The 18,134-nt window shown below is 45.6% G+C and overlaps 1 protein-coding gene across 21 annotated transcripts in view; it reads left to right on the top strand.

The window, feature by feature from the left end:
* Nucleotides 1-2,013: 2,013 nt before the first annotated feature.
* PLEKHS1 (pleckstrin homology domain containing S1) overlaps nucleotides 2,014-18,134 on the top strand; it is a 71,432-nt gene continuing 55,311 nt past the window's right edge. For 3 of the 21 annotated variants that reach the window (XM_085603331.1, XM_085603321.1, XM_085603310.1), the window contains exons 1-2: nucleotides 2,033-2,377; nucleotides 14,882-14,943. In XM_085603331.1, coding sequence (XP_085459457.1) covers nucleotides 14,904-14,943 — 40 coding nt within the window. In that variant the 5' untranslated portion in view covers nucleotides 2,033-2,377; nucleotides 14,882-14,903. Of the gene's footprint in view, nucleotides 2,553-14,881; nucleotides 14,944-18,134 lie in introns of all 21 variants that reach the window. The other 18 variants (XM_085603328.1, XM_085603315.1, XM_085603333.1 and 15 more) reach the window with 16 other exon arrangements.

The following is an 18,134-nucleotide window of genomic DNA, read 5'->3' as shown; positions in this document are numbered from 1 at the left end:
CATTTCGAATCGAACTACTGCTGTAATATCATAGTGTAGGAGTCCTAGGAATGAAACCAAGCCTCCATCAACACCCATACTCTCTAGAATGGACCATAGCTTGGATCTAGATACATAATCAAAGGCGCTCTACAGATCTATAAAAGCCAAGTGTGTAGAGACACCCTTGGCATAATTATATTTTGTCACGATTACATGGAGATTGAGGCACTGTTCAATGGTCCCGAGCCCCTTTCTGAACCAATATTGACTGGGTTTGGGAGAGGATATTATTTTTATTTATCCAGACTAAAACACGATCCAAGACTACCCTCCCAATAAATTTAGCCATAGAGTCTAAAAGAGGTATCGGGCGGTAACACTTTACAACATGCATATTTCCGTTTTTTTAAATAAGGACAATTGTTGAAGTGCGCCACGACGTAGGCACACCCAAACTACAAAGCAGTACAAAAGGGGGTGGTGATGGACGGAGCATCAGAACCAATCAAACACTCACACCCAGTCAACAGATCTGGGTTTGATCCATCACTGTTCTTTAGCCCACTCTGCCACCCCAGTTCAGACATGGCCATATGCAAATCAGTCTGACCCTGTGCCTCATGGGAACAGTCCAGCCCGAACTGCCAAGCCATGCCTTCCCTGGACCGGAAACAAGCTTCCTAGGACCGGTTTCTGGCTAATCAGCCGTCATCAGCCAGGCTTGCTTGAATCCAGTAGCAAAGTGAGCAAGGGACTCACGTCTGAGCATACCCTGCCAAATTATGGCGAACAAAGCAGTACAAAAGGGGGTGGTGATGGACGGAGCATCAGAACCAATCAAACACTCACACCCAGTCAACAGATCTGGGTTTGATCCATCACTGTTCTTTAGCCCACTCTGCCACCCCAGTTCAGACATGGCCATATGCAAATCAGTCTGACCCTGTGCCTCATGGGAACAGTCCAGCCCGAACTGCCAAGCCATGCCTTCCCTGGACCGGAAACAAGCTTCCTAGGACCGGTTTCTGGCATCTCAGCCGTCTTCAGCCAGGCTTGCTTGAATCCAGTAGCAAAGTGAGCAAGGGACTCACGTCTGAGCATACCCTGCCAAATTATGGCGAACAAAGCAGTACAAAAGGGGGTGGTGATGGACGGAGCATCAGAACCAATCAAACACTCACACCCAGTCAACAGATCTGGGTTTAATCCATCACCGTTCTTTAGCCCACTCTGCCACCCCAGTTCAGACATAGACACCCAAACTACAAACAGCATTATAAACACAAATGAGAACAGGAGTCTAGATCCCCGGATTCTCCATAAGTAAATCAAGGGGGACACCGTCCAGGCCCGGCGCCTTCTTGCACCGACTTATCAGCAATCGCCTTATGCACCTCTTCTTCTCTAAAATCAAGTTTAAAACAAGAGGAGTCAACCGTGGGTGCATCTTCAGCAACCCTATTATTAGTAGCATACATCCCTGTAAAATGTGTTAACCCAACCTTAGACGTAATATGGACCGTTACTTTGTCTTATAGTGACGGAGGAGATAAAAATGACCACGCTACCTTCCAAAAAGCTCTAACTATAGACTCCCATGCGGTCCTCCTGGCAACGACGGCCAATGCCCCGAAGAGCCTGATTTTGAGCTATGTTACTTTTATGAAAGACATGGATTTGGAGACTAACCTTGCCAAAACATTCAACCCCAAAGTCAATAAAATGAGCACTACTACTTCGATGCGACAATAAGATTTGTCATTGGGGTGCTAGAGCTCTCCATAGGTTTCCGTTATACAAAAAAACGTATATACATTAGTCTTTCTTGCAATTGAAAACTATTCACTAAGTCGCATCCAAGTGAACTATTGAATAAAACAATCATTGGCCCGGGACTTCCCCTTTCTGTAACAAAAGGATGTGTGGTATTTTTGCAGAAAGTTCCCGGCAGAGGCTAAGATGGCGGCCCTGCACCTGCCGGGGGAAATTCCGAAGGGCTCGTATTTCAGAGCTGGGCAGGTATATCTGAGAGGGTGTTCGGAGGCGTAGTGCAGTCTGAGGCGCAGAGAAGGAGGGCTGAACTTAGTGGGAGGCGCTGTGAGTCGAGCTGAGCAGAGCAGGACTGGAAGCCGGAACAGGTGCAGCACGGTGAGCCGCCAGCGCAACCGTACTCACTGAGCTTATAGTACCGCGTGCAGGGAGCTGTGAGTACCGTGTGCAGGGAGCTGTGAGGACCGCACGAAGGGAGCTGTGAGGACCACACGCAGGGAGCTGTGAGTACCGCGTGCAGGGAGCTGTGAGTGTTGCCTCCAGAGAGAAAGCTGCGCCGGAGCACCGAGTCAGCCGTGAGTGCTGCCTGCACTTAAATACCTGCGCTCACGAACCTGCCTGTAAAGTGAGAAGCATTTAAAGACTGAAAGGTTTTTCAAAGCGTTTTATTCTAAATGCTCGCGCTGATTTAGCCCCAGGCGGCATCAATGGCTGCAGCAGAACATGTTGCCTCCCTTACCAGTTTCCAGAAGAAAGGTTATATGAAAGCGCGCTTTCTCCCTCCAAGCCGTTGCAAGCAGGTACTGAAGTGAAGCTTGTTGCAAAGCACAGTCCGTGTGCAGGCTGGGTGCGCCCCATGTCTTATTAGAATTAGATCTTTTACGAACGTTGCTTATTGTAAGGGTCCCGGACTGTACATCTACAGCCATGTTTATGAACCCATATATCTGTTTCTGTTGTTTTTTGACGTTACTGATCGCGCTCTTCCTTTTTTTTTCTTTTGACATATTTCTTTTGTTTTTCTCCTTTATTTTCCGTGTTTGTGTTACTCTGCCCTCCTTAGATCCAGCCGGTATTGTCTCATACTCATCTTTCTTTTTTTATATGTATTAGTTTTCCTTCTTTCTTGCTTTTTTTCTATTTGTTTAACTCTCTTTTCTACATATTATTTTTTCATTCCTAACTCTCGCAGCAGGTTTATCCCGTCCTCTTGTTTTTTCTGGTCCTTAGTAACAAGACGGTTCATCGACAACTTTTTGATTCCTGTCCACTATTTGATTTTATTTACGTGCCATATCACATATGTATATTTTATGTTATCTGCTAAGAGAACCTCCAGCTATCCCATACGTCTTTCTCCGATATTGGGGTATGCATATTTGTTATTTGCTTTTAAACTTGCTTTTGGTTGATAGTTGAATTTCATCAGTTTGCTTCAAAAACAAAATGAACTACAGCATTTTCAGAAATAAGGTACATAAAAGTGACACAACTTGATGTGAAACATGCAGAAATGTGGAAAGTGAAAAGTACCAATTACGTGCGTTAAGTAGTGCTTAGTGCGCAATCTTGCCGCTTTGTGGCGCTCTAATAAAAGGTGTTCATAATGTCCAGCTTTTTGGTACTTATTAGTTGAGTCTACCATTTACACTCCTTCTCCCCTCCGCCCCGAAATCTGTAGACAAATGCATATTTCTATGACAGGTGCATTGATCCACAGCACGATATTTCTCTGATGGGTACGGGACCCTAAACCATTTCTTAAAATCTTTGGTGAGTAGGTCTAGTTGTGATTTGTGTGTGCCTGCAGGTCAGATGATCACATCTTTTCAGGCCAACTCAGCATCCATCCTTCCAACGCTGATAAAATAGGTATCGTTGGCAAGTGAACTGCATAGGGCGCCAGATTGGCAGCAGCGGTGGCTCTGTAAAATCAATTTATTATGCTCAACATATCAGAGCTAGCAGTTGCAAATCCTGTGTTATGTAAACGTGGATTTGATGGCCGTGAGTCAGTGTATTGTGTGCGGTGCCAATAGCCGTCTCGTCGAAGATAGCATAGGCACTTCCTCAAAGCTCAGCACGTTGTTGCCACAACACTGGGCACACAAGTACCGGCCCCCGGTGCAAGCAGGTATGATGAAAGGAGTGCCTCGCACACCAACGCACAGTCTGCGGTGCTGAGAGGACAATTGGAGCCTCCCTGGGGGCAGCTCAAGTGCAGCCTTTCAAGGCTAAGAGGAATTTGTTTTAGGTCTCGCCTAGCAGCGCGCATATGCTGCTAGGCGAGACTTATTGTAAGGGGCTTTCAAAAGCTCACCACACGTGGGTAACCGTGAGGCCTATTGCTTGCGGTTACCCGCACGGGCGCCATATGTTTTGAATTCAAAACATATGGCCTGGTGCTCGCTCTCGCGCATGCGTGTCTCTTGCGGGACGCTGCATTCCCTTTTTTTTTTTAAACTTCCAGAAATCGCTTTTTCAGGCAGGGCGCGTCCCTGGCTGGTACTGGTATGTGCGGTATGTAGAATTGAAAATTCTTGATTCGATTACTAGAATTTTTTTTATTCTCACTCACAGAACAAGGATCTGCATATTTTATGGTTACAGAGGAGTCACCTGGGTGCAGAAAATGTACCAGGTGACTGGATAGTCTGCAGTCTTAGTTGTGTGTTGGCGTCGATGGTCACATTTCAGTTCACATTTCAGTTTATCAGTGGAGGTGACGCACCAATGGGTATTCAGCACAGGTGTTTTTGATGTTTTATTAAAAGTGAGAGGAGTCTGCTGAGACTGTGAAGGTTGCAGATAAGTTCTAGAAAGATGGAGCAGCGGTGACTTGTTTCCAGCCCATGAAAACTCGTGGTAAACCGGTTAATGAAGTTCAAGCAGATTTTTCAAAGCAGCATCTGACCATGTGCAACACTGTCCATGAATGTGGCACAATGGCGGCAGGCATAAAAACTAGACTGACACCTGGTGACAGCGCCTAATTTGTAAAAAAAAAAAAAAAGTGTTGGTGCCCGATCTCTTCCCAGAAGCCCCCAGCCAGTGGAATTAAACACCAGCATGTCAGTTACCAGGGCTGGCAGTCTTAAATCCACTTTATGCCTCTTTAATCTGCTATCAGACACTCTGTCCCTATATCACACTCTTAAAGAGTCCTGCCTACTCCCTTTTTTTAACGTTTTTTCCGTCTTTATTTTCCTCCCTCTATCTTGTCTGGTTTTATTCCTTTTCTTGCACTGGGAAATATCTGATGGGGAAAAATAAGTGTTGGTCCCCAAAAATAAGTGCTGGTTGCACCCACCAGCTCAAATTAAGCATTGCCTGACAGTCCTGGGGTGTAATAGCAGGGGAGGCTGAGCACCTGGAAGAACGACAAACAGCTGGGATAGTGGCCGTACAACATTACCAGTGCCAAAACAATGAGCAACACCACCACAGCAGTGCTCCCATGAGATAGTAACACCTGCTTAAACCAAAAAGACCTTATTAAGGCAAACTGGACTGAAATAGAAAGGCCCCACGTGCACTTTTAACTGTGGTGCATTAACATTTCAAACGTGGCTCAATACGGAGAGCCGCAAGAAGCTGTGGGAGTACGAGGAGAACGGGAAAACATACTTTGTTGCTGTCAGAAGGCATTAATTTAAAACATCATTCGAACTAAGCAACTCAATTTCCCTTGGAACGGTATTTCCAATCGTGGAGAGAGCACCAAGATAAAGAGCATAATTTTCTCCCACATGCCACTTATTAACTGCCATGTTGTCGCCTGGCATCATTTGTAGATGCCCTTGGTAATTTACCCCATCACATTTTTCAGAAACAGATGCTGGTGTGTGCTGTATCTGTCTGTCAGTACAACGACGAATGCAGAAAATAAATATGATAAACGCATTGACAGCCGGCTGCTTGGAAACAGATGTGCTTGTTTTACGCGACTCACACCCACAAGGCCAATTACGCACTCTTTACTAATGTTTGAATAGTACAAAGTTCAGAAAGTACAGTGTGGTGAGTCATGCAATAGAGAAAGAGAGGGTGCGCACTGACATTTATTTTCTTATTTACTAGTCTGTGAGACAATTATTATAGCGTATGACAAAACCCACCTGCTTGACAGTCACACACTATCAACTGCACAGAAGACAGGCTCTGTCGCCATATGTAATAAATACTGCAGATGCGGGGGAGGTGTTTTATTTTTCCAAAACTAGCAACCCTGATTTATAGCATTATAGAACCAAGGGGAAACAAGCATTGGCATAGCCAATAGGTCTCGCCTTTGGGACTTATAAGTGTTTAGTTATCCAGCACAATATCCTTGGTGCAACAACATCACCTGTTGCATGGCTTAAAAGGTCCCAAAGGGGAGACTTATTGGCTATGCCAATGCTTGTTGAAAATGGAGCTCAGAGAAGCCCAGCAAGGCGTTTCACAACTTGATCACAATCGGATCGCAAAAAAACCTCTTAGAACAGATCAAAACGTGTGTGCACTGATCACGCCTTCTCCTTCAGAGATCACTGAGTTCTGGCCTACTACATGAAGATGCTTGAAAGTGCTACGGGCGGAGACAACTCAGTGGGATAATGCACCAGCTGCACGGCTACGTGTGTTGTGGCAAGGTTGAATCTCGGTCAATTGGCTCAGACTTTTGGGCTTCTGAAAATAAGATGTCTTACGTTTGCACGGCGTATGCTTTAGACTGAACAAGGTTACAGAAAGGGGCGACCGTTTTAGCAAGATGAAACGTGCCTTCAGCAAAAAACCTTAAAAACAAACAGGCTTGCAAGAATGGCATCTTTATCGCATGCATGCCATAATTTGGAAATTCACATTTTTCACCATAAAACATTGGTAAAAAAAATGTAGGCATTCATATTGATGTAAAATTGAAATCAAGGAGTGAAGATCTGCAGACCTTCAGAAGACAACTCAAGACCTGGCTCTTCGACCAGTAACATCTCCTCCCCCCCCCCACGCCCCCCCCCCCCCAGTGCCTTGAAACCCACCCGGGTATGTAGTGCGCTTTACAAGTTACATGATTGATTGATTGATTTGGTTACTGGGGATGACATGGGGCGGTTAGCACTCTTCTTTTTATTCTCTTCATCAGGTTAGTTGCAATGGTGCACAGAAAAGGAACCATGGACCATAACGCAAGCAATGAACTTGGACGTATTTATGACTAGCTGGCTATTTAACAAAAACACATTAGGGAGCAGGGTGCCTCTCACCTCACTGGACCTCAGGGTCACTGCACCTGCTGCACTGTGGTCTACTTGGGTGGTTGCTACTTGGCTACCTCATATTTTAGTACATGTGTAATAGAACACGTGCTGCACAGAGGAAAGTGCATGTGTAATAGAACACGTGCTGCACAGAGAGAAGAAGCCCAGGGCTATTTCATGCTCTTGGTATTTTAATGTGTTTACCCAGCTCTGTGTTGTCCCTCGTACTAGTGTGGCAATGTTTAGCACTTCTTTCTCTGAAAATGAAATCCATAGATTGAAATGAGGTAGTAAAAAGGGCTTACAGCCTTTAAAAATAATGCGCCAATAGAAATGTAGGCGACACAGCGATATCAAACTGGGCAGTGGAACAGCATTAGTCAGTCAAGGCAGGTAGAATCACTGGTATTTAGTCCTATTCTGTAGGCGTGGCACATAGATTTACCAAGTATACACCTGGATTGAAAAAATACTTCATGCCAACACACTGCATTTGGTTTTTGTCACTTCCCTCACACATAGCCATCCCACCCAAAACCCAAACAGAAGCGGAAGCAGAGCGTGTTGAAGGTGACCTGGCCTGGCAGTTCAGGATGCGCTGTTTCTATTGGTGCAGTGCCAAGACGTATTTGCATAGCACTGGTCTTTGTCTAGAATGGCACAGCGAGTGAAAAACTATGGAATGGAATGCTACAGAGTGATCGCTGCTGGACAAGATTAATTCACGTATTCCTTCCAGTACTTTGTTCTTTGCTGCAGTAAGCACACCTGCAACCAGTTTTAGCTTTTAGCCTGCACAAAAAATTAACAGCACAGCTTCAAGTGTGAGAAAGCAACGTGCTTACTGCAAAAAGTGCTGTTTTAGATTCCACAGACAGCACGGAGCAACCTGGAAGCGATGGCTTGGGTTACAAACTGCACCATGTTTGCAGCCTTAGTGAAAATATATTTACCCATTGAAATTATATTCACGTGATGTCGAAGAATCTGGTATTAATAATCATGCATTACTAGGCAGTGTAATATCACAAAACATCTCACGTGATTGAGGCTGATGTTTAATGAGATGTCTGGTTGGCTGTGCAGTTGAGGAGCCAATAATCCTGCCTTTACTAGGTTGCTCTCTCCAGCTCTCTCGTCCATACACTCCTGGTTTAATCCCGCCTTTGACACTTGACATTGGTGTGATTTTAGGCACTGACTGGTTTAATCCTGCCTCTGACACTTGACATTGGTGTGACTTTAGGCACTGACTGGTTTAATCCTGCCTCTGACACTTGACATTGGTGTGACTTTAGGCACTGACTGGTTTAATCCTGCCTCTGACACTTGACATTGCTGTGACTTTAGACTCTGATTTTGGTTTAATCCCGCCTCTGACACTTGACATTGGTGTGATTTTAAGCACTGATTGGTTTAATCCTGCCTCTGACACTTGACATTGGTGTGATTTTAGGCACTGACTTTGGTTAAATCCCGCCTCTGACACTTGACATTGGTGTGACTTTAGGCACTAACTGGTTTAATCCCGCCTCTGACACTTGACATTGGTGTGACTTTAGGCACGGACTTTGGTTTAATCCCGCCTCTGACACTTGACATTGGTGTGACTTTAGTCACTGACTGGTTTAATCACCCGCCTCTGACACTTGACATTGGTGTGACTTTAGGCACTGATTTTGGTTTAACCCCGCTTCTGACACTTGACATTGGTGTGACTTTAGGCACTGACTTTGGTTTAATCCCGCCTCTGGCACTTAACATTGGTGTGACTTTAGGCACTGACTTTGGTTTAATCCCGCCTCTGACACTTGATTTTGGGGTGACTTTAGGCACTGACTGGTTTAATCCCGCCTCTGACACTTGACATTGGTGTGACTTTTTAGGCACTGATTTTGGTTTAATCCCGCCTCGGACACTTGACATTGGTGTGACTTTAGTCACTGATCACCCGCCTCTGACACTTGACATTGGTGTGACTTTAGTCACTGATTTTGGTTTAATCCCGCCTCTGACACTTGACATTGGTGTGACTTTAGGCACTGACTGGTTTAATCCCGCCTCTGACACTTGACATTGGTGTGACTTTAGACACTGATTTTGGTTTAATCCCGCCTCTGACACTTGACATTGGTGTGACTTTAGGCACTAACTGGTTTAATCCCGCCTCTGACACTTGACATTCGCGTGACTGTCGGCGCTGACTTTGCAGGTGGAGTTTGCTCTCGCGGAGTGGCTGTCTGCACGTACCCTTTTAAACCCGTGCCTGTGCAGAGGCCCCTTAATCACTGCGCCACTCAATGCGTGTGCAAATTACGCACCCACATATATCCATCCAGAACGGGATAGGCGCCCTCCGTGCCCATGGTGTCTCAGACACTAGTCGTGCTCTCATATGCTCTTAATTGAACATTTCGTGCCTCCACGCTCTGGGAGTGCGAATCGCATGTGCACGTGGGGGAATGCCCCCGTCCCTGTTGTGTAGTCGACTCGGAATTCTGCACACTCCTCGCTGCAACTGATGTGAGAGAACACTTTTGCAGACAAAGAACCCATTTAAAGGGTGCCCAGATTTTTTCGTGTGTCCCCCCTCTCCCCCCCCCCCCCCCCCCGCCCCTATTCTCAATAAATGTTGCTGGCGGGTGTTGTTTTTCTATATAGTACACAAGGGATATGAGATCTTGCCGTCCAGTACGAGGTGGTTGTGGGGGGGAGGTGGGGGCGGTCGCACCTCATGCACCCGGTGCTGATGTCAGGAGCCGCCGGCAAGTCCCATTCCCAGGTTTCCCTCTGACGCACTATCTACCTTAAGGCAAATCAGTTTACTTGCCCTTGAACTTTCAGCTCGACAGCCGAGAGGCCTCAGAAAGGGGACGGCCAACCCTTCTAAGCACAAAACTGCAAAACATGCCAGGGCTGGTGGCTCAGAAAAGACTACAAGCTCCAAAGCTCTGACGCACATGGAAACGTGCAATGTTGTGACTAAAAAACAGAATAGGCCAGTCCAGTCTGACAACTTTACATTCTTCCGCGGCCCCCTGCGCTGCTTTGAGTTAATCCCTCCAGTGCTCGGTAATGCACTTGCTATCATTGCTTCCACCACTGCTGCTGGGATGCAGCTCCACAGAGCTCCCGACCCTTCTGAAACCGATATATTCTATATTTGTATTCCCGCGCATTCCCAGCAGGAGGGACATTATGAGGACTGCAAGTTCTCAGCGTAGCCTCCACCTACAATCCGCCTCCTTCTTGTACTATAAGTCTTACCTATAGATATTTGAGCCCCATGCCATATCTCAGTACTTTCCTTCAGCCTGTAACTGTTGGCGCCCCATATGCTCTGCAGTGTGTCCTTTTCCTCCTGGAGACGTGGCCTTCCCTACGAGGCACAATACTCCAGGCGAGGACTCCACAGCTGGACAAAGTACCCAGGATCAGGCCTGCACTGCCCTGCGGTTCCCAAACCTTGGACTTCTGGGGACCCCCACTTAATCATTACTGGAACCTGTGGATCCCCACTGAATCATTATTGGAATCCGGGGACTCCACTCCCCCCACGACTCATTACTGGAAGGCGGGGGGGGGGGGGGGGGGGGGGGGGTGATTCTTAACCATTATCGACGATTTGAACCACAAAACAATGCACAAAAAATACAGAAAAAAGCACTCAAACAAATAAACGAATGATGACACATTTTACTTAATTCACAAACACATAAATAAAATGAAAAACATTTTATTTTAATAGAAAGGTTGGAGCTCTTCTAAATCCAATTGAGGCCCCTCGTCGTCCATACTATATTCTGTTTGATGCACCTGCACTGCTCCTACAAATCAATCCTGAGATACTAAATTCATTTTTAGCCTCCAATTTCAAAATCCTTCACATTAACAGTGCGTTTTTAAATTTTCAATTGCATTTTTAACATATATATATATATATATTACCTACTGGCGATAGCCAGTAGGTAGTTATAGTTAGGACCACGTTTCCATAGGAAAACCTCAACATTCTATTTTGAATAACTTTGGCGCCGGTCGACGAATCCTCGCGAATTTCTCAAAATAGGTGGGGCGCTACGCTCCGCTCCTACCCTGAAAGTCTCGGGGGGATTCGTCAAGCGGGGGCTGAGATAAAAGGGGGGTCCCAAAACGCGTTTTTCCCATGCATTTTTCCATAGGACCTTTAGAACGAGCTACAGCCCGAATGGCTGAACAGAATTACTCAAAATTTGGCAGAGAGGTAGTCCCTAGGTCAAGGAAGTGCCTTTTGTAGGTTTGGTGTAAATCTGTTCAGTAGATTCTGAGAAAATAGCCTTTAAATCAATATATATATCTGAGCCAGCTTACGGTACGCTTACCGTACGCTTACGGTAAGCGTACGGTGGCGTGCGCGAGCGCGATTCTGATTGGCTCTTAGATCTTAGTAAACATTCGAATCGGCCGAAACCAGGAAGCGGCGGCCGCCATTTTGTCTCTCGCACTGAGAGAGATTTTTAAAATCGGAAGCCCAAAAACATGTAAAGGGGCTGTTTTGACAACTCCCTCCCACATAGTCATGTTGAGGGAGTCCCCAAACATCCCCCAAGTGCAAAAACGGTTTTATTTTTTTTTCGGCAATTTCGCGGGGTACGCTTACCGTACGCTTACGGTAAGCGTACGGTAAAAAAATAAAAATAAAAAAAACACTATCCACACTTACCCCACCCCCTGTGCTTTTGGTGGCCGAAGGCCACCAAATGTGCTGGGCTTATTACAATGGAAAAAAACACTATCCACACTTACCCCACCCCCTGTGCTTTTGGTGGCCGTAGGCCACCAAATGTACAGGGCTTATTATAAGGGAAAAAAACTTAGCATTTAAAAAACCGTACTAATTCACTGAAAAAACCATAGGTTTCACACACGTTATAGTTAGGAATTAGCATTTAAAAAACCTTGCAAATTCACTGAAAAAACCATAGGTTTCACACATGTTATAGTTAGTGGAAATTTTACTGATAAAAAACCAATGAAATTGCCCCGTTATAGTTAGCGCAGGCAACTATAACTCACGCGACCGCAATCCTCTGCTGATGACATATGTGTCTTTATGAAAAAAAAATATTTGTAATATATGTATAGCTAAAAATGTATGGAAGAAGACATGGGCAAATAAGTGTCTAAATACAGTATTAGCATCAGCAGAGGATTGCGGTCGCGTGAGTTATAGTTGCCTGCGCTAACTATAACGGGGCAATTTCATTGGTTTTTTATCAGTAAAATTTCCACTAACTATAACATGTGTGAAACCTATGGTTTTTTCAGTGAATATATATATATATATATATATATATACTTTATTAATCTGTTACTAATATGCAATTATCTAAGTAGTTGCAGACCCCCTGAGGAGGCTTCGCGGACCCACAGGGCTCCCCGGACCACAGGTTGAGAGCCACTGCACTAGACCACTGGAACTGCACACAACAAACTTCCGCTTGAGGCATCCACAACTAAACCCAGTACTCCAAAATAACACCTCGCCAGCTGAACACTGTACTTAAGATGTCACCTCTGGAGCTGGAAACTATCAGTGTTGGACTGGCCTGTCGAGCACTTGGCCACTGCTGGATGGGCGGGCTTGAAAGAGCCAATGTGTGTGTATTATGGGGCCATAAAAACCCCACACAATGGCCCTATCAAGACGGCCCATCTGGCAGTGCCAAAGTGAATGACAGGCCAGTCCAGCATCAGGTACTGTACTCTAAGCAAGGCTTCTAGAGCTGTACCTATAGCCCAAGTCGGGGAAACACACAGGTACATGGCGTCCACCCACTACGGTCACAGGGTGGACGCTGTCCACCCTGCTAGAAGTGGGCACCACTGATATATGCTGAACTTCTCCTGGTATAATTTTCAGAGATCGGGACACATTCAGCAGTGCCTGCACCTTGTCTGCATTTGTTTTGAGCAGCAATGTGCAGGCGGCAAGGGGCTTTCATATTTCAGACTCCAGCTGGCCCATAGCAAAGGCAGAATTTAAGGGTCCATCAGGGCTCCTTTTGTTCCACTATCCTGGCTGGAGCAATCTGAGCCTCACTCCTAGATGCAAATGCAAGGGAGACACAGGCACACAGCTTGTTGTCATCACTTCACAAATACTTTAGAGAGGCATGCTTTTTATATTGTTCAATCCCTGTACATAAGAGATATGCATGCACTGTAGGAATGTCAGATGTGTTGGCCTGTGTTTACACAAATAATTTAGATACCAGTATTTTTTGTTGTTGTTGTCTTATAGCGCTATTCATCCTAATGCAGGGTTTCAGGGCACTTTACATCACATGTACACATTATAAATTGACAATAAATCATGTGTGTAAAAATCAATGTGCATAACGTGTTACATAAGGCTGTGAAGGTGCAAGGTGTAGGAGTCACATGTCCATCAGAGCTCACTATGCTGTAATAGAAGGATTACAATTTATGAACTGCAAGTAACAAAAGGATCTGTGTTAACTCGCTTAACTAGCTAAATAAAATAAAAATCTGTCAGCTGCTTGCTAGATGATGTCCTTTGCATGAGATACATTAACCCTCTATGCTACTTTGATTCACAACTGGGAGTAGAGAAAACACTTCTTTCCAGCAAATGCTTTACTCTCCAAAGTTCTCTTATCATTATTATTTTTCCCTGGGATTTACTGGGTACACAAAGATCCCTGCAGCAAGTGCCTTAACCCCTATAAGAAATGTTAAAATGCAGACTTTGCAATTAAGCATATTAGATTTACTGCTATGTTTCTCGTTGTTGCCAACTTCCTTGTGGCAGAGTTCAACAAAATGTATACCTTGAGGCCCACATTTTGCGTTGGGTTTGCAACACTTTTTGGGCACATCCCAGATGCAAAATCTAATTTGTTAAAACTCATAATATGCTTATATGTACTCATGATAGAGCAGCGAAACGTGTGTGACGTGTTAAGATCTGATGTCACTTCTTGTGATGTCACGTCCCTGGGAGGTCATGTGTTGTGATGTCTCTTCCTGTGATGCAGTGTTATTTCGCTGTGATACTACACACCATGATGTCACTTGCATACTGCCTAACTTGGTTGGTCCCACCACTTCTTTTTTTATGACTTCTGCCCTGGCTGAACCCTATACTCCTGGGATCAGGCTACATACCTGTACACCAGTGCAGGACGCTTTGCCCAAACGTTTCCACAGATCACCTACTAAAGACTGACTTTTGCACCGCCATCTGGTGCAAAGACACACTTGTTCTTTAGTATGACTTTCCATATGACGTTTTTGCACTGTTCAGCCAGTGCAACTGTTGGGCAAAAGTACCTTGCACTGGTACAAATGTATGTACTCTAACCCCATGGCTATGTGTATAATTTGGAGCGCTGCAGTGCCCAAGAGCATCCGCCCGTTAGATGTTTTAAAGAAGTGTGGAAATTGTGAACATGAGAGAAGCTGAAACAGAGTAGTTCTAACATTCTGGATCATCCCAGAAACCATGTTCTTGTCGCACTGCTGTTTCAGAGTGTGTTTGAGAACTGGCTCCAGGATTCCTCAAGGCTCAATAACACATACTGTGCTCATACAAAGACCTATGCTTCTGAACTAATACAGCGCCCACCTGGAGGCTTCCAGAACGGGGCACAATGCACTGGACGAGAGCTACAGACCAGAACTCAGGACAGGAGATGAGGCCTCCAGAGCAGGTCAGATTGCTGCCAAAGCAGCCCCATAGCAGGACCTAGCAGGATCGGACGGTCTATTCAGATGAGACCTTTCCAGACACGTACTTAGTTTTAACATAACAACAGTTGTTCTGCTGCTTGCACATCCTCTTGTTTTGCCATCAGCTGACTGACCCTTCTCTTTTCATCAACCAGTAGGTGAGGGGAAGCGGCCGCCATGCGTTCCAATGACCGAAGAAAGAGCTCTGACTGCGTCAGTAAGTAACTGTTATGTTATGTTATGTTACTGGGTATTTGTTGAGCGCGCGGCTACTCCCAAGAGTGTCCCGGCGCTGTGTGCTGCTGGGGAACCCATCCTGGTTTTCCCTGTGAGATGGTCCCTACTGGGCATCTCCAAGGTGAAGACCAAGCATCCCCAGCGCTGATGGGGCCGTGAGTGGAGATTAAGCAAGCTATTGCCCAGAGTTGCTGAGTGTGATCCATGGTTAGAGTAGGCACCGAGGCGAGAATTATCGTGTCTGCTGACCTTGGCCCAAGACCCTGCCGCGTCGGGAATCGAACCCTGGTCCCGGGCCGACTTCTGCTTCCGGGTCTGCCGCCTCTAACCAGTGAGCCACACCACTCCACTATTCCAAATGATGATGCTGTATTGCTATAGCCAGTCCCAGAGCTCAGGGAAAGCTACCAACCTGGTGAAACAACATTGAGGGGCTTCCCTGTGGAATGTGGTAAAGTAGGGGAAAACTCAGTCACATCAGGCATGTCATAATGTTTGTGTTTGTATTGTCTGCTGCTAGGAAGATCCCATGCTCTCTCTAGTCCCCCAGTCCCAGCCTGGGGAGCTCGAATCTGCCCCTTGCTCCCCTCCACCCAGCTGTCACCGCTGGCTCGCTTGCAGGCACCCAACACCAGGCATTTGCTGCTTCTTTCGATTGGGCGTATGGTTGAGGGGGGTAAAGAGAGGGGCGTGCCGGAAGCCGGGTCCAGCTCGCCCCTCTAAATAAAGAGGGGTTGTCTTGCAATACCTGAAGAGTCATAGCTCAGACACAGTCATGATGCAGGAGTCATACCTTACAGGGTACAGCTGCAAAGCGCTAGAAAGCAACGGTTACAAAGCACTGGCCCACTTGGGATACACAACTGGTTCCAGGGATGTGGAGATACTGGCCTGAAAAAGACATCATTTACTCCCATACCAACTTGGACAGGCACAGGGCTGCCACATCGCACAGGCAAGTGGGATGGAATGATCATCCTTAGCTCGGCGTACATACCACCCAAGCGGGGACCTCAGTCTGGTGGTTGACAAAGACTTGTGCAGAAAAAATGTCTCAGGAAGGAACGGGCCCGAGCAAAACTTTTGGATGCTATCATCTGGAGGGCATGCAACCCACAAGACAGACAATACACATTCTAGTCAGGGGTGCACCGCAATTTCTCCCTCATTGATTATATGCTAACTCAGCGGCTATTCAAGGAACACTTTGGGGGGGGGGGGCAAAAATGCTGGCACAGGGAACATCAGCTCACCCCCATGGGTGGAAATTAAGAGAGAATAATTAGGGGAACAGAGACAAATGGTCCATAGACCCATGGTACCTAAAGAATACAGAACTAGTTGCCGAACTAAAAATGAACACAGACCAGCATTTCCCAGAAAACAAGGGACCAGTAAACCCATCTTGTCACACTATGGGAATCCTATAAGACAGTAGTAAGAGGCCAAGCGATCTCCCTGGTAACGGGGTACAGAAAATGAAACAGGCTCAGACGGAAGCAATTGAGTTTGAAATTCTTGGATTAGAGGCGCCAGTCAGCCTGCTGAGGGTGGGGGCACAATCTCATCACTTGAGTTTGAAACAGAAAGGCTATAGAGATCTGGTGCTGCCACCATCCCATCCATATCTCTCTGTGGTCTGTACGTTGCTCTCCAACTCCCCAGGACCTCCATTGCCTCCCCACCTCTCCCTCTCAAGCTTTTTTCTAAAATACCCCAGCTCCTTCCTGCTCATTGGAGGCATTGACTTGCCCCCAATGCATCTCGCTACACCATTGCTCTCCTCCACCTTTCTGTCCTTTTTTATATTGATATGTTTAAAAAAATGTAGGAGGACCTGCCAGCTGACATTCACTACCAGGCTGCTCCTTTCTCTGAATGTGCTTTCTTTAGCCCTTTATTTTATTTTTTATTTTTTCAGTTTACCACTCCAAGACTGGCATATGCCATCTTAGAACAATAATAAAAAAACATTATCATTACATTCTTGCACACATGCATAGTAACACATGCGCAGGCATACGACATGATGCTGGGGCCAAAAGGCAAAGGAACTACTGTGTCATGGGGAGTGTGCACACATTCTTAGCAACACATGCTCGCTCATTTTTATTGATGCTAGGGCTGGATTTGAGCTTTTTCCCATTGCTATTCAGCATTGGCACTATTTTTCCTCTTTGCCAATGCTGTTCAGCATCGGCAACAAGCATTGGCAAGATGTTGGCCAACACCTTTAATGTACAAGACCTGTTGGCTTTGTCAATTTTTTTCCATTGATGGAAGTTCTAAACCTGTTCTCTCCTTACCCCACTCAATTAGCTCTACCTACTCTACTTGATGATTCAACAAAATAAGACTGCCTGCTTCATGTTAAGAAATCTTCAGGCATATTGACTTCTTTGGAATTCCTCTTCTATTTCCTCAGATAGGATTATGTGTGAACCACACTACTATTTCCATTTTCTATGGCCCTCATTAGATCCACTTACTGATATGCTTTTTAAATATTCACATTTATTTTTGCTGAGTAGAAATGCATTAATGGAAAGGTGCTCATTCTGAGTTCATTTACATACTATGACTTACGATCAGTCATTGAAGTGGGCGGGATCGGAGGGGCACAAATTTCTCATACTTTTTTGATGTATGAAAAAACGTTCCCCTACTTTTTGTAAAAAGACAACCCTCCCGGGTTGCTTGGGTAACTCCAATAGTTTACATGCTTCCGTTGAAGTGTCATTCAGTGAGTCTCCTATGCTGTGAAACTGAAGCTGGACAGACAGCTAAACAAAAGGGAGTAGCCGAAAAATAAAAATCCACCCTCTTTGAATTGAAGCTCTGAAGACACCAAGCAAGCGAAGCAAGTGAGCCCAGCTCTATCTAGAAGAGCTTCCTCGTCTCCTCCATCCCAGCATCTATCCATTCATTCTTTCAACCTTCCATCCACTATTTGACCATTACATTCTGTCATCCATTCATTATTTCATCAATCATTCAATTGTTCTCCATCAATCCATCATCCATCCACTGTGCCATCCATCTATCCACTCTACCATCATCATTTATCCATCCACTCTGGCATCTATTCACTCACTCTTTCACCCACTCATCCAACTATTTTCTCTGCCTTCTTTTCACCTGTCCATCCACTTATTCATCCCTTTCCTCTCC

Source organism: Triturus cristatus, chromosome 1_2 (genome assembly GCF_964204655.1).
Source record: "Triturus cristatus chromosome 1_2, aTriCri1.1, whole genome shotgun sequence".
NCBI lineage: Eukaryota > Metazoa > Chordata > Amphibia > Caudata > Salamandridae > Triturus > Triturus cristatus.
This window is presented reverse-complemented; position numbering and strand designations above follow the sequence as displayed.